At 41.2% G+C, this 24,560-nt stretch overlaps 3 protein-coding genes across 9 annotated transcripts in view; 1 reads left to right on the top strand and 2 right to left on the bottom strand.

Moving 5' to 3' along the window:
* Positions 1-623: 623 nt before the first annotated feature.
* acvrl1 (activin A receptor like type 1) lies at positions 624-14,583 on the bottom strand. 2 transcript variants are annotated; one of them, XM_077598962.1, is made up of 10 exons: positions 14,173-14,583; positions 8,479-8,550; positions 6,340-6,573; positions 5,500-5,705; positions 5,333-5,432; positions 5,104-5,250; positions 4,742-5,017; positions 4,454-4,651; positions 2,629-2,759; positions 624-1,442 (listed from the first exon to the last, which is right to left on the bottom strand). In XM_077598962.1, the coding sequence occupies exons 1-10, from the start codon at positions 14,288-14,290 to the stop codon at positions 1,296-1,298; spliced, it is 1,629 nt and encodes a 542-aa protein (XP_077455088.1). In that variant the 5' UTR covers positions 14,291-14,583; the 3' UTR covers positions 624-1,295. The 2 variants fall into 2 exon arrangements, with proteins under 2 accessions (XP_077455088.1, XP_077455096.1); XM_077598970.1 differs by lacking the exons at positions 8,479-8,550; positions 14,173-14,583 and having other exon boundaries at positions 5,925-6,487.
* A 708-nt stretch (positions 14,584-15,291) lies between these two features.
* On the bottom strand, positions 15,292-21,349 carry ankrd33aa (ankyrin repeat domain 33Aa). Its single transcript, XM_077602028.1, has 5 exons — positions 21,055-21,349; positions 19,312-19,640; positions 18,458-18,587; positions 18,112-18,252; positions 15,292-16,839 (listed from the first exon to the last, which is right to left on the bottom strand). Exons 2-5 carry the CDS (start codon positions 19,567-19,569, stop codon positions 16,031-16,033), a joined length of 1,338 nt encoding a protein of 445 aa, XP_077458154.1. The 5' UTR covers positions 19,570-19,640; positions 21,055-21,349; the 3' UTR covers positions 15,292-16,030.
* arhgef25a (Rho guanine nucleotide exchange factor (GEF) 25a) overlaps positions 19,841-24,560 on the top strand; it is a 57,914-nt gene continuing 53,194 nt past the window's right edge. For 4 of the 6 annotated variants that reach the window (XR_013300493.1, XR_013300496.1, XM_077601976.1 and 1 more), the window contains exon 1: positions 23,761-24,380. Coding sequence is in view for 3 of the 6 variants with exons in the window: in XM_077601976.1 (XP_077458102.1) it covers positions 24,285-24,380 (96 nt within the window). In the remaining 3 variants the exon portion in view is untranslated. Of the gene's footprint in view, positions 19,903-20,083; positions 20,222-22,372; positions 22,461-23,760; positions 24,381-24,560 lie in introns of those variants that run through there. The other 2 variants (XM_077601985.1, XM_077602000.1) reach the window with 2 other exon arrangements.

Raw genomic sequence — 24,560 nt, 5'->3', positions numbered from 1 at the left:
CAGTTAATCCAATGTGGGAAATGATTATTGCTTATTAATACATTTTAATTTAATTGGCATTCTAATTCCACAGTTTTTAGGCATGACTTGCACATTCATTTTTATCTAGGAATGGCTGAGCTACAAAAAAAATAGTATTGAAAATAATAACATTAGGACCGACAATTACGTCTTTCCACGCAGGAGATCAGACATCTCATCTCATTTTCTGAACCGCTTTATCCTCATTAGGGTCGTGGGGGGTGCTGGAGCCAATCCCAGCTGTCTCCGGGCAAGAGGCGGGGGACACCCAGGACAATCATACACACTCACACCCATACCTAGGGCCAATTTAGATTGTCCAATCAGCCTACCATTAATGTTTTGGAATGTGGGAGGAAACTGGAGTACCCGGAGGAAACACACGCAGGCCTGGGGAGAACATGCAAACTCCGCACAGATGGACATGACCTGGATTTGAACCCAAGACCCCAGAGCTGTGAGGCCGGCGCGCTAACTACTCGCCCCAGCGGGCCGCAATGGGATCAGAAAACAGAACGCTAATATGTTATATGCAATTTTATAATTTTGTGACCTCTAGTGGCCAAAATAAGTTTACGTTGGTTATAAACCACGAGTCCAAATACTTGAAAAATACATTTTTATTCAGTATATAATAAGGAAGCAGAAGAAAATTGTACATTTTTGGAGAATAAAATCTAAAACAAATACTATTACTAAAACAATAATAAATTGTGTTCCATATACAGAACATACACAACTATACATAATGTGTGCAGATAATAGGTAAAGGTGCTTATAGAACAGAAATTGTAGTATGTTGAGCAGAGTCATTTTTATTCATTGCCAAAATCATTTTCAGTCTGTTCTCAGCATTTTCAGGGACTTTGGTCGAGGGGCAGACAAATTCCCTTTGGTCAAAATAGTCTAGACCAGGGGTGGGCAAACTGGTCCTCGAGGGCCACTGTGGGTGCAGGTTTTTGTTCTAAACGATCTAACACAAACTGTTTAACCAATGAGGTTTCTTCCTAAACAAGAAGCACCTGACTGCATTCCACTGAGATATCAGATTGGTGGAAAGGTTTCCTCTTCTAGCTTGGAACGACAACCCGCACCCATCTGGAATAGTTTGCCCACCCCTGGTCTTGACACTACAGCTGAAAATGATATTGTCTTAGTAAAATGGACTGAGAGTATGAGTTACTAACTGAAAATATGTAAATTATTCAAAGCCTGGCTGGGAGGATTGTGGCAAGAAATCACCTTATGTTTCCTCTTCAGTTGTCAGTTGTCTTCTAGATGTCCTGTTTGAGTTTCTTGCTATTGAAGTCACTGTCATGATCCAATTTGGAGAGGGTCTTCTTAACACGTAGAGCTGTCAGGCGGGCTGGTGGGTTCTGGAACCAACACTCCTTCATGATCTTCACAATGGATGACATTATCTGTACACACGGACAAATGTACGGATTAATAAGATGATGAACACAAACTGTCACTCCTCCTTATGTTCTGTGTAGTATTTTCACCATTCCACATTATTTATTGAAGCTGATGTTGCGTCTTCAGCCAGTATGTCAGCGATGACATGGAATAGGAGGTTGTGGGCAAGGATGGATTGTACATGATCGAGCAGAAACGTCGGTCCTTCAAACTTATACTAGCAAAGACAGCAATCATTGGCCTGTCTTTGTTTGTTGTCGGGCATTAAGATATAACCTTCCTAATTTATTAGTGGGTTTTTTTAAGATATGGGATGCCATTAATTCAATTTATTGGATTTTACTTGTGATGAAAAAAGAGATATGAACATTGTGTGTAAGCATGAGCTCGAGTTATTTTACAAAATGCAGCAGTTTGCTTTGTAGTAAACCGTTCTTTAACGAAAAGGGCATATTAGAGTTATTCCTAATTTAAGTACTACTTACTGTCAGACTATTTTTTTAAATAAACTTTGACTGAAGTACAATAAATAGACTTTGGTTTTGCCTCATAAAAATATAAGAATTTATTTTATTGGTTATTTGAGAGAAGGATTAGTGGCATTTCAAAGTCTTTCAATTTTACTGGTCACACATGCAAGCACACACTGTGTGTATGCAAACAAACATATCCTATCGTCTAAATTGATGATTTCAATTGATGTATGTATGTATTACTAGTATTTATTAAACATAATTACTATTAAAAATGGAGCCATGGACTCAATTACATTAATATCTAAATGCAAAGCTGTAGATCTCAGAATATGGCGTGGAGAATGGAGCAGCAGGTTCAAACGTTATTTGATACTAATTCATAAACATGGAAATGTTCACATTACACAAAAAAGCAAGACATGAATAAAACGGATAATTCCTATCTTGAGGAGAAAGAGGCTTGTGGTGGTGGACTTTGGAATGAAATGGAATATTGTAATCAAAGCCCACTAATCGTGGCGTGAGGTCAACCATGTGAAAACTCACTTTCCAAGCAATTCTCTTTAAGACAATTGTTGCTGATTGAGTAATCATCTACATGAAAAGTGGTCAGAAAACAGTACAAGTTGAAATCTAAACCTGACATTGTTGTGATAAAACACTGCACATGGACACAGTATTTTGATATTGATGATGCACAATCACACCCTACCGGGTGGGAATGCAGCCTGTTGTGCAAGCTGGGCTTCTGCTGGTCTACACAGACCACTTTCTTCATCTCTTCAAAGCTGGGATCAGTAGGCACCAGGTCAAAGAAGGGAGGACGGTACTCTTCCACAATCCCTAAAAAAAATAAAAGCATATTTCAACTCCATAACCTCTGCTGAATGATATATTGCAAGAAATTCCTTGAGGCTGGGTGGGAAACTAGGCTAAATGGAATGCACCATGTTGGAAGACTCATTATCATCCTCATGAGGAGACAAGTCGGTGACTTATCTACATCTTTTTAATCGATAAACATGGATGTCTCGTCAGAGCAGCAATCCCCATTGAGCTCAGTTTAGTGGGAGCAAATTTGATTACACAAAAACACAGGAAAAGATAGAAATTCCCAGAAGTCAGTGCTAGGATTAGAGAACTGCACACACAATATATTACAAAAGTGTGTAGGCAACTCGCAGAGTGAGTTATTTATGTGCATGCGTGTAACTATGTGCAAGTATCCATCTGCACACTTTGGCGTCTGGTGTATGTTCACGAGAGTGCCGACACCAGATAAGACTGTTTATAATTACTGTAGTGCTAATCATGAGAGAGGATAGTCGAGACAGACACAGACAAGGGAAAGCCGAGTGCTGAGAGACATGGAAATAACTTATCTCAGTGTCTCTAATATACATAAAACCAGCCGGACATGTCTGAGAAAACACAACACGTAGTACAGTTCAGTGGATTCTTTCCCAAAAGTATGTATACTCACAATACTATAAAAGATCTCAAAATCTTTTTAACAAACCTATCATACTGTACATCCAATGGATGAGTCATCCAAAGATGGTCGTTCGAGAGTAAAATGAGTTAACCACTGACGAATTTAAAATCTAAAGAATGAGTGTAGAAGGGACTATTGTGGGCTGTGAGTGGGGATTACAGTTTGACAATTTAGCCGTATTGTACCGAGAAACCAAGAAATAATCTGAGCTCCACCTTAACCAACTGGTTGCTCGTAAAATAATCCATAGACACCAGTATTTTATATAATATTTGTAGGAAGCTCAATAGTCGCATATACCTAGTCTGGTACTTTATTTTTACAGATTATCTTCTAGTTGGCGTGGAGTGAGCCACCTGGTATAGAGGTTCACTCGCCTGACTTCGGTGCGTGCGGACACGGGCTCGATTCCCGCTGGTGGCCGTATGATTGTGAGTTGGAATGGTCGCCTGTCTCTGTGTGCTCTACGCCTCACTGCTGACCAATCTAGGGTGTAGTCTGCCTTTTGCACGAAGTCGGCTGGGATAGGCTCCAGCAACCCTTACGAGGATGTGCGGTATGGAAGAGGAATGAATGAGTGGTGCTCGCTACTGAATTAGTTACATTAAAAACATAGTTGTTTTTTGTAACACAGATTTACATGACACACCCTGCTTCATAATAGAATGAAAATAAATACAGAAATGACGAAAAAATGTTTCTGGCACTATACTTTTCAAAAGTCCAATATTCTAACACTGCTTCAGAGGTGAGCCTTGCCTGCATACAAGAGATATGTACTTGTTCGCTTTTATTCTGTAGGGGCTTATGGCGAGCCACACAGAAATCCCCAGGAGGCTGTATGTTATGGTCAACATGATGCCTGTAGGGAAATGGTAAATGGAATGGTTGAAGAACAAGAACTTAGTTTTACCTTTTCATTTGGACAATGGTAAGTATGTTTTGGGGGGTTTGAGCTGGGAAAATATATCTGCTTAAAGCTTCTTTCTCTTCCACCAGTAAGAGTGCTCTACATAAGTTACAATGCTGATAGTGCGGTTACCATTGACAATTGTTCTGCGCGAAATTTCCCAGAAGACCAAGCCCAAGGCCCAGATGTCTGTTTGCTTGTAGGACTCAAAGACGTCTATCCGTATGCTCTCATCCAGCACCTCAGGCGCCATGTAGCGTTTTGTCCCCACACGAGGGTTGTGGCCAACATCCAGATAATCATTGGTCTGAGAGTGAATCACAGCTAGACCTATTATAGGAGAAAAACACAGCAGCGTGCTTCTGTAGGCTTGTTGAAGAATGCGAGGGGCTGTGATGTACGTATTAGTGGAGGTCTCACCAAGGTCAGCGATGCAACACTGCCCGTTCCTCTTCACAAGGATGTTTCTACTTTTCAAATCTCGGTGGGCAATGGCAGGTTTGCCCTGTGAGCTGACGATCTCAGTGTGGAGGTGGACCAGACCACAAGCCACTGACAGGCACATCTTCAGGCAGCTCTCGGGCTCTAAGCTGCTGTACTGCAGGAAGTCATAGAGTGATCCAAGCTCGTGAAAATGGGTGACGAGCCACAGCTGGGTGCTGGAATTCTTGGATGTCATATCAGAGGCTATGAAACCTGAAGTGAGAACAGAAGACAGCTGTTTTAGAGTTGGCCTCACGCCTGATGCTCCACATATGTCAGTATGAATTCCAGCGCAATACCCAGCACGTTGTCATGCCGAAGCTGGACGGTATTGTAGATCTCAGTCTCTCTGAACCAGGACTGCTCGTCTCTGGAGGAGAAGATCTTGACTGCTACACTCTCCCCCATCCATGTTCCCCTCCACACTTCCCCATACCTGCCTTTACCTTGAATGTCAACAATAAAAACATTGTCAATTGCAAGAAAATTCAGAAGACACCAACGGCAGTAATCATATTTAAGACTAACCAACGCATTCCACTAGTGAAATCTGCCTGGCCATAGTTCTTTGGACCAGGTAGGGGAGCCCAGTACCGCTCCCTGATGTGCAGAACTCATCAAATATATCCTGGAATTTAAAACCCAAACTCTGTAAAATATTACAACTTGACAAGGTTAAACATTAAATTACTTACACCATACGTGGGGTCTTCTCCCACTGGGACTTTAAGCATGGTGGCATCATGGTCTTCGGCATTTTGGAGACGGATGTGTGCTCTCCGGAAGTGCAGAAAGATCAGCAGGCCACACAAACTGGCCACGGTCAATAACAGCAGTAGAGCTACAGTGATCCACAACTCTGGACGGAGCTGTTGTGGCGCTACTGTGGTTTTCTCACCATCTGCATGGCCCAAAAACATATCTCACTGTGATAAAGTGGATGAAGTTGTTTTTTTTTACTGCCCGTAAACTGCACCGAGTCATATTTCACTATCAAAGTACTATAAAGATGGCAACTTTAATAGTAGTTTGTAACAAAACCCCCTGTTTTGAATGTTGACTTTCAGCTGCTGGTTGGAGAAAAGCAAGGAAGGTGTGCATAAAGTACTGAAGCACTGACCGATTGGATCTGCAGTTTGAAGTTCATTCATTCATCCATCTTCCATACCGCGCATCCTCGCAACGGTTGTGGGGGTTGCCGGAGCCTATCCCAGCCGACTTCGGGCGAAAGGCAGAGTACACCCTAGACTGGTCGCCAATCAGCGGTAGGGCACCAACAGAGACAGACAACCATTCGCACTCACAATCAAGTCAAGTCAGATAAGTGAACCTCTCTACACCATGAGGTGGCCTCAGTTGGAAGTCAACCACGAAATGAAGTTAGGCCTGTAAAATGTAACAGTGGAGTGCATCCTGAAATTTCAGTAAAAATCATTATACCCCTAACCCGTCATGTTCAAAGTGATGTGAAAATATGGAGATGAGCACAAAGTGTGAAGTTCATAAACAGTTCTGTCAAGGTGAAGTTTACTGACCAATGTTTGGAGGCGGCGTTGCAAAGGCATTGCATTGGTTCTCTTTGCAGCAGAAGATATGGAAGCGTTCAAAGACGGTGAAGCACTGCTCCATGTAGTGCTTGGAGAAGCAACCTTTCTCCTCATGGCCGTGCACCCATGTGTAGAAGCATATGTTGCCCCTGCACGTATCGTTTATGCATGTGCCTTTTTCATTTATGCAAGAACACAGCAGCTCCTCACCACCCATTGAATCTGAAAGTGATGAGAGGAATTACAAAGCCCTGTGTTGTTATTGATTACAATACCTGGATGAGTATGATTTGACATATACATATACAGAATTATCAGTTTACCAACAATTTTACCAATCGAGTTAGCATCTAAGAATTGACTTACTAATTTCCCGGCCACCAGGAGGCAGAGCCATGTTCAAGATGAATGTTCACTTTGAAAAATTGTATGATTTGGATTGGATTGGATAACTTTATTCATCCCGTATTCGGGAAATTTCATTGTGACAGTAGCAAGAGGGTGAGAATACAGATACAGGAAAGGCATAGTTACAAGTTAGACAATGCAGTGGCAAAGGCCGCAGAACAACAAAGCAATTTAATCCAGCCGTTTGTTTTCTGTACTATTTATCCTCAGCAAGATGCTCTTGAAATGCTGCAAGCCATTTGCACAATTTATCTATGGTAGTTATTCTCAAACTTTTAACACCAAATACGGGCTACAAAAATATTTGACTGTCCAACGACCATTGGGATCAGAATGACCAATACTGTATTAGAGTTCCTTTGTGAGCCCAAGCATTTACCGCTTTTTGTACTCACACTACTTTAACAATGTAAAATTATTACAATATGAACAGATTCTATTATTAGATATCATTATTATAATATTAAACTGCAGTTAATGATTTCAAATGTAGTACACAAAACATATAAAAATGGTATTATAATAAGTATTTAAAAAGAAACCATTGTAAATTATTTGTGAAATGTATTATGCTTCCAAGTTTAATGCAACTGAAATGTAATACAAAAATTCACTCTATTGTTTATTTTTAAAAGGGTATAGCCCAGTTAAACATTCAGTACAGTTAGTAGAATTATCTTCTATGTTAAACTTGAATTTGAAATAAATCGATTACTTAAGTAAAAACAAAACAAAACAAAAAAAGCAGTAACCCTAACCCTCACACACCATTGAATGATATCCAGGAACTGATGAACTTTTGACCCTAAACTTGTCAAGATAGAATACAGGAACATGAGAGGAAATTTGCCTAATTAAGAGGAAGTACATTAAATGTTAGGAAAATTAGCTTGTCTGCGACACAAACGTAATTTACTGTGTCGTCACAATAAATCATGCGCACTGTACCAATTGATATTCAAAAGTGGATGTGTAATCAATATGGTTGCTTTGTAATATAATTTCTTCATATGTAAGAAGATTAGCAGCCTAAGTGCAAATGACTGTACTATACTAATTATAGTACTATGCGATATAGTGTAGTACAATGTGTTTGTCTGAAACGGCATCAAAGTTATGTGTTTTCCCTTAGAGGGCCATCATAACTGTGTTAACCTATCAAAACGTTACTTCAAACTATTACTTAAAAAGAACAAATTGAATGATAACTGGTTGTGAAATTGGAAACCAGTAAAAATGATTCCCCCAGGTACTCTGGTTTCCTCCCGCGTTACAAAAAACATGCATGGTAGGCTGCTGATTAGACACTCTAAATTGTCCCTAGGTATGAGTGTGAGAGTGAATGGTTGTCCGTCTCCTTGTGCCATGCGATTGGCTGGCCACCGATTCAGGGTGTCCCCCGCCTCTGGCCCAAAGTCAGCTGGGATAGGCTCCAGCACCCCCCGTGACCCTAATGAGGATAAAGCGGTTCAGAAAATGAATGAATATTGGATGACATAAATACCTCGCAATATCTCCAAGTTTTTAACAACAGCAATTTAAACACAATTTTGATGAGAATTATTTAGTCAACACACATGACTTGCTTTCAAGGGCTACAAGGAAATGTGTGCTGGGGAGGATCAGGCCCCCAGGCCTTAAGTTTAATACCTATGCTGTTGTTAATGGCTTGCCGTACACTTTCATTGTGCATTATGTGTAGCATTGCCCTTCACTCACCTGCATGGCATGCCGGCATGAACAGCACTAGTCCAACAAGTATCGCAGTGAAGCCAAGCGGACTTTCCATCTCTGTGAACAACACAAAAAATAGTTAAAAATGCAAATTGTGTTCCTGCTTATGATTAGAAAGCTGAAATGTGATTTGGTTAATATATCAGCAGCTCTGGGAGTGAAATCTCAAATGTTCAGAGCCTGAGCAGAAGCGATAAGGTTCAAAACAGCGGTCAGTGGGCGCAGCCTGTCTGCCCATATTCTAATTGCTTGGGATGGGGAGAAAAAAGTGAGTTGGCGTGGGGGAAGTCTGTAACAGCACTCAGAAGTGTTTGTATAAGTGGGCTGAGGCTGCATGTGGCGCTGTGCTCCCCAGGCTCCAGGCCTGTCGACTCCTCAGCTGCCCCTGTTGCAGAGTAAATATTGATGGCGATGCTTCCTGCCATTGAGTGGCCCCACCCGGCTGGCCGGCGAGACTCTGGCTGCTCATTGTTTAGGGCCGGAGGTCACGCAAATAACACAGTCTTACATACAATGCGGAAGCATGCTGTACTTAGGTGGACATTCACGTCATCATATTACGACAACCAGATGTCATTCTGTTCGAAATGGTTCTAAAAATACAATTAGGATAACAATAATGAATTGATTTATACAGGTATTCGGATTCACATGTGAATAAAATCACTATGTGTGTCTGGGAAGCTTGTGTGTCTGTCTGTCTGCTCACCAAAATGGTGTTAGGCCCGTGTTGAAAACAAGCTGTTTGGCGGCGTAGAAAAAGAACGCCTACATTTTGACTTGCCAAAGTCTCAAACAGGTGTGGTGAGTTTTGTGCTGACACAAAAATCCACTTGCAGACTTTTGTATACCTGTGCTTAGAATGATGATAAGGCCCACTTTTGTAAGCGAGCAGAGTGAGGGACGTAAAACTAACGCAGAAAAAAAGGTTGACAGTTTGAGAAACACATTTTACAGTCAAGTATTCGAATATTCAAGCTACCCACAAAGATTGGATCCTGGATTGAAAGACTGCATCCGTGAAACGAGAGGTGGGTCGCCACAACACTTGTTCTCCGTGCAAATATTAAATACAAATTTAGCTTTTAACTAAAAGTTGCTAGTTTTTTGTTTATATCTGCTATTTCCAACCAGTGCGTGATGATAAATCATCAGGTGTGCCACAGGAAATGATCCAACTTGACATCATGGATCTTTGTCAGATTATCAAGCCTGGTGATATATAGTGACAGAACAATGAAATGTTCTTCCTCCAGATGAGCGGATGCAATGAACCTGTGTATTTACTTTTTGTGACAGTTCAAGCTGTCTCCCTTTCCTAGTGTAAAATATGAGCCTTACATTGCGAAACATTGGCTTAAATAATCAGCACTTCTTGCCATGCATAAAATGTTTTCGTGCAGTGTGTCTCTTTTACAGCAAAGCAGTGTAATATGCACACATTACAAAAGTTGTGTAAATCCCCTCGGCGTTGATGAGTAAAAACCACAAGCATCTCAAGAAGTTGAGGCTGCTGGATCACAGAGATTCTGATGCTCATGCATGTTACTCCACAAATAACTAACCTATATCATGTGAAAACAACATTTCTACCTTACATGAAAGTCTGATAAATTCCTGACAAACTATCTTTAGACTCAACGCCACCCACCCCAGTCCAAATCTGCCTCCTACTCCCCGCATAAGCCATATTTGATCAAACGTGAGCTCGCACTTCCTGTATTGTGCAGCCTGCAAGTCACTGCTGGTAAATCTCCAAATCTCACATAAACACAACCCCACCCTCTGAAATTCTCAGTGGAAAACCACAGCTGGGTTTCATTTATCTAGCTATCACTTTATGGTTTGCTTGTCCCGACATAGTAGGGGGGTGTAATCACGTCTTGCATCGTAGGCCGTTCTGACATTCGACTCCAGAACGCTTCCTCTCTGAGCCCTCTCCTGTTTGTCCCTCTTGTGCCCAGCGCTATACCCCGTGACCTGAGGGGAAAAGATCCATTGTCATCTTTTCCTTCCATCGACAGTTTAGATTCAGGGAGGCAGATCTCTCATTCCATCTGGATGACTGTGTGGTTTGAGTGGTGGATGGTAGAGGCATACAACAGTACAGCAGCCTCAATGACCCACAAACTGGGCCTCACAACTCAAACGCAAAAGCTCGTTGCAAAATAACCGCACGTCTTTTAAATGTAAAACTATCCAGCCTACCCCCAAACCTTGTGAGGATAAGGGGTTCGGAAAATGACATATGAGCTGCCCAGTCTTTTAATAATCGAGGACGTTTCTATAAGGGCATCCTACTCATAGGTGAGGAACATTATGCATTTTTGTTATACAACCCTAGAGTCATAACCAGCGTTTGCAACTTTCTGAAAATTACAGTGACAGACTGGAATGACTCAGTGTGTCTTCATCTGGCAGACAAAGCAAGGCTTTGGCAGGCATCTTGGCTCACTTAATGTTTGCATGTTTTCACATGCATGAGTGCTATAGAATTGAATTAAGAAAAGCATGAAATCTAGATGTTATTTTATTCACCTGAAGTGGAGAAGTCAGAATTGGTGGTTTGACTTAAATTGTTTCTAAACAGAATATTTTTTAAAGTATTTATGTATTTGGCCATACCGTGTATATACAGTAGCATTTCAATTGCATTCAAGTCCCTACTTTGGCAAGACCATTCAGAAGATGATTTTCTGGCTTTTTCAGGTTTTTGGATAACTGTCTGCTATACAACCAAAGTTCATTTTAGATTGTGGTCATCAACTAATGGAAGTAATTGGCTAAGAGCAGAAGTCATGGGAACGTCAATCTCAGCAAGTTGTCCAGGTTCTAGAGAAAAAAGCACCCCCAGACTACACTACTACTGTCATGTTTAACTGTTAGTAGGGTGTTCTTTTTCTGTAATTCTGTGTCATATTTCCACTAGCTGGATGAGACGCACACTTTTTGAGAACGTTTTACTCTTGTGGGATGTTGGGAAATAAATGATTTTTTTTTATGTTTCCTGTCCAGTCTCTTCATTGTTGTTAAGAATGAACATTGACAGCAACTGACACAAGGTAGGCCTTTAATTCTTTAGAGCAGCGGTCCCCAACCTTTTTCTCACCCCGGACCGGTAAAGCTCTGTCTATTTTCTCTCGGACCGGTAAAGCTCTTTCTATTTTCTCGTGGACCAGCTAATGGGGAGGGTGACAACTTTAGACAAAATTAGGTGGGGCTGGGGTCGGTGCACGAACAACGTCCACGATGGCAAATAAAAGTCCTAAGCATAATAGTAATTATTTATTCGTATTATAACACCTTTTCAAATTTCAAGTAGGAGGGCGAGATTGAAAATGTTAATATTTATTACTCTGGTGGACTGGCACCAGGTGGCTCGCGGACCGTTGGTTGGGGACCACTGCTGTGGAGGTTGTCGTGGTTCCTAAGTGACCTTTTAAATGAGTTTGGATTGTAGTCTTTGGTTTATATTGTCTGCCGACTAATCCCGGGAAGGTTAACCACTGCCCCTTGTTTACTCCATCTGTGAGTACTGGCTCTCGCTGTGAGTTGCTTGAGTCTCAAAGCTTTCAAAATAGCTTTCTAATCATTTCCAGACAGATATAGATGTAGGATGCCTTTGCCTTTAATTTGTGAATTTCTTCAAACTGTGGCCTTTTGTTGTAGCTTTATTTAGATCTTTTAGTCAACTTATTTGTCTGATATGTTCTATTATGTTTACATATGTTTAGATTCAGCAGGACTAGAGGGAATAAAACATGTGATTAATGCAAATGAAGTCAGAAACATTGATAAAGATTGACAGAATCGGCTTGCCCCCTAAGTGGTCGCCATAGCAAAACAATCGATCCGCATGAGAGACACAGGTGGGTATCAAACTCGGGTCACCACATTGGCAGCGGGACGCAAAGACCACTGAGGACTAAAGGGTGTTTTCATTATTATTTTTTTTCAACAGAGCCAGGAAACTTGAAATGTTTTTCTTTCCTCAGAAAAAAAATCACTACGTTAAAACTGATTGTATACATATATGTTTCTTTGGGCTATTGAATTCAAGAAATTGTTTGTGCAATGTTCACAATAAAAGATTAAGATTAGACAGTTTCTGAAGCATCTTGGCAGGTAGATATTGGTCTCAATGGCTCTTCTACTAACCTGTTTTTGTGCTGACATAATAATAATATCTGTTCTGTCTGTTCGTCCAGTGTGCTCCAGCCCCACTGGACTGACTGACACAAGAGCATTTGAAGAGTGAAGAGAAGTGAAATACATCATATTAGGACTGGAAAAATAACCATAATAATCTTTATGTATGAGCAAAAATATTATTCACAACTGACTTTACAGTTGCTCGTTATGAATGTGAGCGAAGCCATTTGCACTGTGACATTTTAATGCACACCTGAAAAGAGGTGTCATATGTCCTCTTTCAACTATAATTGCCTTAAGCATAAAACAAAGCCCTTTGAATGACTGGCAACCAAATCATGGTGTCCTGAATTGTGCTTTAGTATCCTTTGTGACCAATAGAATTGGTATCGGGAACTTGAATGATATCAGAGCACCACAAAGCACTATAAACCCTAATACATTCACAGAAATCTGAAATTATAATACTATACTTACACAACACTATTCCGTTATGTACTGTATGGTGTCTGCATTTTTTAAATTTACCACACAAATTAGCTATAAAATATTAAGACTTTTGATTAAAGTTGATGGAATCTTAACCAAACTCAAAACTTTACAGCTGACTCAACTACATAAGGACAACTGGTACAATCTTAATAATTATGAGCTAGTTCAATATAGATTTGATTATAGTGTGTGGTCAATTAAATTATTGGTCGCTTAAGAACTTTGCAATTACATTATGTCCAGTACAGTTTAAATTTGGTTAAATTAAAATGCAAACAGGTTCAGACTGTTCCAATTATTTTTGTTTAATATATAAATGAGCCAGCCCGGTGGAGCGAGTGGTTAGCGCGGTGGCGTCACAGCTCTGGGGTCCGGGGTTCAAATCCAGGTCGGTCCACCTGTGTGGAGCTTGGATGTTCTCCCCGGGCCTGCGTGGGTTTCCTCCGGGTACTCCGGTTTTCTCCCACATTCCAAAAAGATGTATGGTAGGCTGATTGGACACTAAATTGCCCCTCAGTGTGGGTGTGAGTGTGCATGGTTGTCCGTCTCCTTGTGCCCTGCGATCGGCTGGCCACCGATTCAGGGTGTCCGCTGGGATAGGCTCCAGCACCCCCTGCAACCCAATGAGGATAAAGCGGTCCAGAAAATTAGATGAGATGAGATTTATAAATGAATGTATAATCAATGTTAAAATACTCAATTATGAAAATACAGAGTGACTGAGATTTCACTATTTGTTATTTAATATGATTTGATGTGTTTCCTTAGCATTATTTAATAACCAAAATTTAAACAAAATTTAATGTCTTAACTTTTTCTATATCTGGGCGATTAAATGTCAAACTCGTAGCACTAAGTAACAACAAAATAATGCGGGGAAAATGTATTCTCCTTTATCTCCATCTCAAGTAGATCATTCGATGACACCTGTTAGTTGAAGAAGTTTGACGGTTCGGTGTGAAGTACACGTGATGTCTGTATTAAAATCATTTTTCATCAGTGACAAATCGGTAAAAATAAATGTGATGCCTTCACCTGTCATCAGCTTTCCTTTCAACGTGATGCGTTTGGATACCGCACGTCTCCCATCGTCGTCCAACTTCGAGCGCTTAAAACACAAACGTGGCCAAGAATTAAGCTTTATACTTTTCATTCCACTCCGAAAGCTCAAGAGAAGATGTTTGATCCAAAGAGAGCTCGCATCCTGCCGTTCCTGAACAAAGTGGTCCCCCAGAAGCTGGTGATTTTTTTCTTAACCCGGTCCATATATACGGCATAAGTAAAAATGAGGGGGGAAAAACGATATACACTGAAAACGTGCGATCTTATCTCATCTTGGATCTTGTTCCATATTTACACTGACACGCAAACGAGAAGCCCGGAGCCAGGCTGCTTCCACCCTATTAGGGTTGCTTCAACAAGTTTTGTCCAATGGAGGGGAGCCTTTTGTTGATGTCTTTGACAGTGATCAAAAGGCAAGATTACATTTTTTTTTCTTGCAAAGTGTACAGTTTTGTCCCACCCCTCATTGTCCCGCTCAGCCCTACTCAGCTCAGTCAGGAATGTTCTCATAGCGGTTTTCCTGTTGCTAAACCTCTCATTTTCCCTTTCCCCCGTGGACCGAGTCTGCACTGCACACGGACAGGAATGTGCTTCAAAGACCCCTCAAAGATACAATAACACTTCGTGGGGGGCAAAACCATGGGATTTATTTCCTTCAAACTTTGTTATTCACCCCCTTATAGAAGAAAAGGATTCTTAACCCTATAGAGGGCAAGTGACTATTTTTGGTCATGTAAAAAAAATGTCATTCAAAAGCATTACTGAATGGGCAAAGTGATCACAAAAATAGTTTTTTGTACCAAAGTTATTTAATTCATATTTTTGCAAACATCCATAAAATGATGCTCTTGAAAATGACCACTGGGCTTCAATATAGAATGCATTGCACTCAAAAGTCAAATACAAATGATACATCAATAATAGAGAGAAAAAAACGCAACCTAAGGGTTGGATTCAACTGATATGTCCTAAAAAAAAGTACAGTACTGTAAAAGGAACATATATATATATATATATATATATATATATATATATATATATATATATATATATATATATATATATATATATATATATATATATTTATTTTGGATTCAATTAAAAATATTGCTTTGGCGCCATCTTCTGGCCCGCTGGTGCCAAGGAGCTATTGTGAAGTGAGTTGAGGAGTTTCACGAGGTGTTATCAATAGTATGTTCCTTGATTGCCTCAGCCATGTTATTGACGCAACACATTTCTTTTACTACCTACCGTGAGCCATATTCTGCTCATATATATACTATACACCTTTGCATGTTTTTGGTATTCACCGGTGAATGAATTAAGAACATTTGTGCTTAAATTTCTTAGGAACAAATGGAGCTATACCTGTGAAATCTTGAAGAACTGTGTGGTGAAAGCCATGAGGACATACTGTATAAGGCATCTTGTATATGCTACTTTTTAGATTTCCAGCATTCAGTATTTTACATCATGTTCAATGTAGCAGCACACCATTGAATATGCCATTAAATGTGCCAAAAAAACTGGGTTCAAACAATGGTTTTCATAGAAAGATAGGGAAGCTTTTTTTTCCTATATATACGTACAGTACATTCTACATGTCATTAATACTATGAGTGCAGAGCCAGGTAAGACTTTGACATCATATTAAATAGAATTAAAATGATAGCTTTAATTATGGTACATAAATAAGTAAAATCGAATTGAATGCCAGACAGGGCATGTTTTGTGAATTCTGTCAATAATGCGTATTGCATTTATCCTGTAAGCGCGTAGAAACTTCAAGGGGACCTTTGATCCAAACGTCCAAATCTGGTGATGTTTAATCTTAACATTTGGAGCCCTTGGCTCTCCTCTTCTCTTCTTGTTCTTTTTCCTTTTGCTTCTTTTCTCTCTTTTTCTCTTCCTTGGCTTCCTTGTACCTCCACACTGGAGGTTCCAGGTACCCATTATGCAATTTCTTTTTCTTCTCTTTCTTTTGAGTAGGCTCCCCAGATCTAGTCACTTCAATTTTTGGGACGCAACCCGAGGGGAAGATACTGTTCCTGTGTGCCATGCTGCGGGGAATAAAGCCTCTCATACCCCCGGACGGCACACTTTCCCTTCGCTCGTTCTCCTGGCAGCAGGAGGTCAGGGATACCGAGGCGATGGATGCAGGACTGGGGGAGGGGGAAGCGAAGGAGCCGTTGCTGTGAGACACCTTGCTCTCCTCCAGTTCCTTGCTGTTGTGCTTCTCAAATAGTTCGGGAACAGCAAGCCTCCGCTTCCCAATTTCCGGGGGGCTACTAGGACACAGCGGATGGCAAGCAGTGGCCACCAGAGGGCTGTGGATGCTCGTAGTCATTCGCACCATGTGATCCATGACCCCATTCTCTTGGGGGTGTTGAGGGAAGCTGAGAGTCAAGCTGTCCATCAAGCGCTGCCGCAGTTTCTGGCCTGCACTTTTGCTGGCTGCGGCCTTTGCCACCAGTTGCTTGAGTTCTGGCCATTCAGGTTTGTAGTTATCACAAAACTGCTCAGCGGCAGGGTGCGCTTGCAGGTAGCGTATCCTGTTCATTGTTTCAAATCTACCTGTCCTCAAAACCCAATCCTTCAGGCCGCGGCCTTGAACGTAGTCCACTGCATTCATATCCGCACCTGTGTGTGACAAAAGTGGAATGGCTCCAGGCATATTGCAGAGTACTAATTACCACGAAAGAGTCACAGTTACAGGATTTGAATGTTAATTCTGGTCTTCCTCGATGGAGTGTGTTAGTAAAATGTCCTTAGGTGTTAAGGTGAGATTTTTGTCCTCCAGCACAACGTAAATGAATGAGGAGAAGTAGTATAGAAAATACATAAATGGATTGCTGGATAGACAGTCTGTAAGGGTTGCTTGGTTTTACGCTTTTTGCCCCTGGTGTCCTGTCTGAGTGATTACACATTGTGTTCAGCTGTCGTTTCTCCGCCCCTGGTGTATTCCCTGCTTGCTCCCTCATGTGTTTCCCCAGGTGTTCCTAATTGTCTCGTCAACCCATGTCAGTCTATTTAAACCCCACTGATTATGTCATTCATCGGATCGCCTCCTTTTGTTTGTCCAGGCCATGTTTCCACGTTACCTCGATCCCTGTTCCATGTGCCTTGTTACCCACTTTCCCGGTTATGCAATTTGATTTCTAAGTCTTTGTTATTTTCTAAGATGCTGTCTAAGTTATTAAAGTTATTAAAGCCTGCTTCCCTGCAATTGTGTCCTATTCCCCGTTCCCTCGCCTCGACGTCTTGCCAAAGAGGTGACACAGTCAAATAACTCCACCTTGTGACCTCTTTTGCAATTCAGTGAGTGGATCCCAAAAAAAATGCAGATGTGTAACTTTATTCTTCCTATCAACAATTGTCATTCAATTCATTGGATGCCAACGCATCAGACAGAATGCCAGAAGTCCAATTCATTGGAACAAATGACCTCCTAAATCTTGATGCTGCCATGGTTGCGTTTTGTCTGGTCAGCAGAGTATTTAAACGCAGATGATCCAAGAGATATATACTTCTTAGTCGCCTTTGCCCATTTGAAATCTCATTTCTGGTGCTTGTAATTAGTATTTGCTAGATGTGCGTTTTGTCTTGTTTTTGTTACCTTTGTTTTTTTTGTAGACTTCTGTGGATGTTTTTGTCATAGACTCTTTGTGTTACTTTATGTTGGAGTGTGTTTCTGAGTATAACAAATATTGTAACGTGCCTTCTTGGTATAATGCGTCTGTTTTGAATTCAATATATACTTCTGCCTCCTCCGTAACAGGACTGGCAGTATAATCACTGGCAGCTTCTCAGTTTAAATGGATTAGATATCTATTCGTGTCAATGGAAATGGAGCCTGATCATTCCCTTCCAGATGTGAATGTCAAACCATGAAGATAAAAGCCATTATCTTACCATGCATGAGGAGAGCCGACACGCAATCCTCTCTGCCCTGCAGGCCTGCCTTGATTAGAGCAGTGAAACCACGGGGATCCCTGACCTCGGTGTCCACACCAGAGTAATAATTGAGGATGTAGTTTAGAATTGCGGCGAAGCCTGAATAAAGTAAAACATTGGTTTGAGTGAGTGTTTAACATATTCACTACCACTGACAGCGTTAAAAGATGTTCAAGCCATTTCAAGGTTGGCAATGATCATTCACATTGAATGATCACTGGCAGCTGGCCCAGTTAAAATTGCTTGGACGTCTATCACCATCAATGGCAGGAAATGTGTAGACCTCATTTGTGGGAGAACATACCAGACTGGGCTGCAATCATGAGGGCAGAGTTACCATCGTTGTCTTGGTGGTTGATGTCTATTAGTGGGCAGACATGCAGTGTGGTGATGACATCCACAAAACCTTTGCTCACGGCTACCATTAGTCCATTCTGACAGGCAAAAACATAGACAAGATATCAACAATCAACATGTTGGTCTAATCTACCCATTATTTCACAAGATATAATTCATACTTTATAACAATGCTACCTTGAGATATGACTTATCCGAATTGTAAATATTTCAGTATGGTTTGAGATTCAAGTGTTCCTGGTTAAGACTGTTGTCTTTGAGTCATTTAGACTCATATCTGAAGGCACCATTATATATTTTGCTCATATGTGATCATTGACAGTTACAGGGCTAATACATAGTAACATTTGACTTAAAGTGGTAGTAGTATATAAAACTGTGACCGTACATTTCGTCGAAAGACGTTTGGTCCCCGGACGTTTGGTTGACCGGACGTTTGGTCGACCGGACATTTGGTCGAACGGACGTTTGGTCGAACAGACGTTTGGTAAAACTGACGTTTGGTCGCTGGGTTCGCTCGCTGTCAAATTATGACAGAGAGTTTACTGTTGATATTTTATATTAGATATTTAGATATTAACTCTCTCTCTCTCTCTCTCTCTCTCTCATGATTATAATTTTGAGAGCTGGTTTCAACATTAACAAACCGGCGACCAAACGTCCGTTCTACCAAACGTCTTTCGACGAAACGTCCGAGTACCATATAAAACAGTCTGTGGTCCAGGTAAAATATTAGTGTCTAGCTTAGTGTTAAGGTAACGTGGCAATTCTTACATTGATGTTAATTCAAATATTTCTCACCCGACTGTTAATATCCAATTCCATGGCCTCTTCTTTGGTAACGCCTCTCTCCAGCATCCTTTGCAGGGAGACGGGATCATTCCGAACGCATGCCTCATATAGTGTTGTTGGAGGCTCTGCATACTTGTCATCTCTTTCAAAGTTAGGAAGCAGTGAGTCATCAGAGAGGGTGCTTCCACTGTCAGAATCATCCAGGTTCATCTCAGAATCCTCAGATTGGCCAGTGCCCAAGTGGGGGTCCTCACACAACGAGGCCATGAGCCCCCGCTGGTCAGCCACATCTGCCGTGATCACACCTGAGCACCTTGTCTCCTTTGTGCCATTCTCACCTGGAACAGCAAAAGCACACAGTTCGTTGTTTGGCTTTTTAACTGATCGCAATAAGCAGGTTAATCTAGAGCATAACAACAATGGTTCATCTTGGCCCGGACCTTGATGTAGATTAAGTGGTGAGAGAGGGCGTGACCAAAGCCTAATGCGGATGAGGAGCTCCGCTTCACTTCAACCCACTTATCCTGATTTACCTGAAGCGTAAGCTGAATGTGCAGCATGCCTTTTACTACCGTAGTCCGTTATTGGGCATAAGAGGAGGTAGAACCTGTATTTATATTAAATATGCCATCCGATCCATATTATTGTGCATTGTTGTTGATTTCTTTCCTTCTGAGGACGCAATTGGCACCTATTTCGTAGAATTGACCATTGAACAAAAACAAAAACATTTTGGAATGGCAAGTTAATTTCAGTATTTTTGTGTCCTCTGTTCCCAAAGTGACCAGCAAGACAAGACCAGAAGGCACTCAGGCTTCGGCAGCTTCATCAAAGATACAGCAAGCAATTTGGTGGTTTATTGCCAGTCAGACGTCCACCCCCCAGCCATGCTGCTGGGTGACATGTAACAGGACTGATGGTGAGTCTTCCTGGCAGCCTGATGACAATAATGCATGAGTCAAGGCTCATGTCTGCAGTATGTCGTCTGATATTTGGGATTTTCATGCTCTCCTCAATCTTTGCCTGCATCACCTATATCTAGTCAGCTGCTCTGAAAATCTCGTAAGGTTTTCCGCCAAAACAACAAAGCAATATATTTCAAAGCTACTCACACCATTTAAAACAAAGTAGGTCAAAATCCTGAGAAGGAATAAAACTCAAACATGTTTAGTTGAAGGAGCACCTTACACTAAACCTAGCTACAGTATCTATTTCTCTTTCGTCCCTACTGTCAATTTTTCAAGTGACTGGAAACATAACTTATGTGAAAATGAATGCACAGATAGTATTATGTTTCTTCCTTTTCAACAGGAGGAAGTCTTCTGCATCTTAACCAAGTGGGCTTGACTGTTTTTACATTTGATATAACCCCCTTTTTTGTTTTCTTTGAACTAATAGCACAAATGTTATAATTGATAAAATGTAAACTACTATAACAGAACCAAATTCCACCTCTTGAAAGTGATCATTCCGAAGTAATGGCATAATTTGAATCAACAGTTGCTCAACTTTTAAACTTCCAGTGCACTTGTTCTTTACTTCCAAGTTTTGTCTTTAAAGTTATGCTTCTGCTTTGACTTCCTGCCAAGCCCTACCTTCCTCTTCATTTCTCTACTGTTCAACCTTTCTCTGACGTTGAAACATGAACCATCCCTCATTGACTGTGACACCCAAATGTTAATAATTTTGAAATAACACGACATGTCGCACAGCTGATGGAGATAGCAAGAACAAAGTCTAAAAGAATCCAACCTTTGAGAGTCCTCTTCCTTTCTGTCAGTGTTGATGTCTGAACATAGCATCTTGTTGTGTTGGACTCCTTCTCTTTTACAAATTTGGTTAAGTTTAAGTTCCCCAAAGTGACTGTGGCTCCGCTCTGTTCCCTCCCTTCATCTCTTGTATTGATGGCCAGTTACTCCTACATAGACTGTGTGGTCCTAAATCAGGCAGCATGCTCTCGCTCCCTCATCCCGATTACAGAAGATTTAGGGATTAAACGAAAGAAACAGACAGCGGCAACCCTTGCTCCTCTCATAGTCTTCTGAGGTAGTCGAGCAACCCCACCCCTCCTCTCTCGCTCATCTTTCTCACTTGTCTCCTCAGCTCTCTCAGTCCTTCAACAGCCCCCTCTGCCCGTCTGTTGTGCCACCAGAGCCAACCTCGCACTTTGACTGAGTCACAGTTGAGCATTCGTCCCAACTCTGCCGTGTCTTGGAGCTCAATAGCGTCTCCTCGGTTCTGTTTTCCCATGCAAATCCATTTGCTGTAACAAACAAACAAACCCACCCGCCCCTGGTGTGGCGCTAGGATGGGGGCCTGTGAGTGGTAATTGTTCCCATGACAGAGATGACACGCACACAAAGACATGCACGGAAACACACGAGCATGTCACAACACCAGTGGGGCCCAAGCCCGAAGAAATTGGACGTCGGAGTCAGGAAGGTCATTTGGTTTAAGTTTTGGTTCGTCCAATGTTGGATTTCAATGCAGACTATATTTATTCTTTGGGGCATCTGATGGTATAGCGACGAGAACATGTCATATTACCAAGTTTATTCAAAGCAACAGGGCCTCAAACACATGCTCTCAAAGGGTGCATGTCACCAGATTAACCCTGCTGTTATCTGGCGACTTGCCTCATGATCGTGGTGGAGTGGTGAAACATTTCCGCTCTTGATGGGATCAACTCTGCCGCCCTGAGTTCAAATAGTGATATGCATCACGTGCATTTGAGGCTTACTTATACGGAACTAAAGGTTTAGAAATTAGACCACATACTATATTATGAGCAGAGGTGACAAAAGTACACATGCAAGTGTTAAAAAAACATGAACAAGAAGGTAGAACTTTAAGTATTGCTTCAATACCAGTAGATGAAAATAACAAGAAAATATGGGTTATTTGAAGTGACGACATGCTGTAAATTTAAGATATTTTAACTGTTAGACATGCATTGAAATGCTGTGGTTCCAAATAACTGACTTTCATCTCTTAAAAAGAAAAGGCATCGGCGATATCATTTTTTAACACAAGAGGGCAACCTCGCACACTAATGACAATTTATTAATTGACCTTGTTTTGGCACTTGTTGTACCAATCTCCTTTTGGACCCCTACCTCCATTGTGGGACCCCTTGCCAGGTGTGCTTCCACTAAGAGGTCAGTATGAGCGGAGGGACCTTGAAGTGAGGTTTGGGAAACAGCAGCTAATTTTAGTCTGCTTGGTGAGTAACTCTGTAAACGGCCATGTGCAGCTAATATTAGACGATTGGCACTTTGTCAAGGATTGCTTTTTTCCAGCCTTTTACTCAAGAGTTTTCCATGTAACACAATCCAAGTCTGCTTTTGAATCTGTGGGGAATCAAACAGTTTGGGGTGGTGAATCAGCAAGGACAGACAACTAAATAATATACTGTATTCATGCTGAGCAATGACATTTACAATGATTTAGGAATGGTAATTAGAATAAGGAATTAATGTGCTTCACTCAAGGACACGTGATTATGTCACTTGGAAAAAAGTAGCTTTTTGAAGCCTGTGCAGACGTACAGCACATTCTGTCTGCAGCAACTTGATCTGATTTAAAGCGGGCCAAAACGTCTACAGTGAAATAAGCGCTTGTGTCCAGTTTGGAATAATGGACTATAATAATGGACGTTTATCTGACTGAAAGGGAGATTCAGAACTCAGAAGACACTACAATTTATCATGTTTCATTTTTACACTGTAAATCCGCTCGCAGTAACATTAACTGTAAAATAGTGTTTTGTCCGCACTAGAGTTTTCTGGTTTGTATTCACAGAAGCACAAAAGGTGTGCATCACCGACGTTTTAGGTTTGGTCTGAAGTCAACAGGACAGACGCGAATATTAATGTCTTAAATTTTCTGATTGTAGCTACTGAATTGGAAAATAAATATACTGCGATCATTGTAAATGATGCAAACAAGCATATGGACAATATTTTAAAATTGTGTCTTGCAGTTGGATATCCTTTCATGTGGATAGCGAATTAGAGTGAAGTTGTCCTGTAGTCATACATTTTCTTTTCCTTCTAAAATATGTGACCCACTTCTAGAGGATTTATTGCAAGTGTGATAAATTGCCTTCTTTGGAAAGAACACTTTATTGATAACAGCAGTGAAACTTCATTAACTGCGTTCTTCATGGACTTTCATTGTAGAATAATGTCCAATGACATCCTTAAATGGGCTTTATCCCACTTTATTGTTCAGCAGCATTAAGAAATTGCAATTCGTCATCGACATTTTTAGCATTCGGGCATTTCATGGAGTTGAATAAGATCTTGGTACAATTGATGATAGTCTCATAAATAGATGATCTTAAGGGGTCCTGTTTTCAGACCTTATTTGGGGCTGCCCCCACCGCTTGTGGGTTCACACACACCATGTGTCACTGCGACTTGGACACATTTGCTGTGAGGGAGGGAAGAGGTGGAAGTGTACTTTGAAGAAAGCTCAGAAAACCTGTAGAACGGAAGCTACAATGATATTCAGCAAGGAATTTTTGACTTGAAGACAAGGGAACAATAATGCAAGCTGATGGGAGGAGGGTTCCATGGGTGAGAGGGTGGTAATCTCAAGCAGCCAATGAAGAAGTAGACCGGAGGATTCCAGAGGGGGTGATGAGTCTCAGTTCACCAGTTGGACTTAGAGAGAAGGACATGACAGTTCATCAGCAACTCTTGACAAGAGGATACATACTCGGAGGCAGGCAGTGCAAGGAGGCCCCAATAAATCTTGAATGTGTGTTTCGCAGGAGCTTTTCATTATAAACTGGGACGAGTGCCTGTCCCTCGATCCTCTTTCAGAACCGTTCCATTACATGAAGTCTGCGGCTCAGATAAATACATGGACTTCTCACACTGCAGGCCAAAAACGCATTAGGACGAGAAAACGAGAGACTAAAGGCCTATAGAAGTAGTGGGATTAAAGATTGTAAAGCATAATCTGAGGTGGAGAGAATGAAGGCACTTCAAAAGAACTCCGGACGCACTGACCAGATGTTGGGAGCCATGGCTGACATGCTTACTTCTGTGGCAATGCCCAACCAACAGTGGGTGAGTTGAAACAGAGTCTCTCCTCATTGCTTAGAAAGGATTTAGGAATTATGGATGACACACAAGGCAAAATCAGAAAAAGAGGGATGCCACTCGTTCAACTCACTAAAAATGTATTTGGAATGCGAATGCTTTATTTGTGTGACAATGTATTCGGTTGGTTGAAATCAATGTTTTTTT

This window comes from Stigmatopora argus, chromosome 1, assembly GCF_051989625.1.
Source record: "Stigmatopora argus isolate UIUO_Sarg chromosome 1, RoL_Sarg_1.0, whole genome shotgun sequence".
NCBI lineage: Eukaryota > Metazoa > Chordata > Actinopteri > Syngnathiformes > Syngnathidae > Stigmatopora > Stigmatopora argus.
This window is presented reverse-complemented; position numbering and strand designations above follow the sequence as displayed.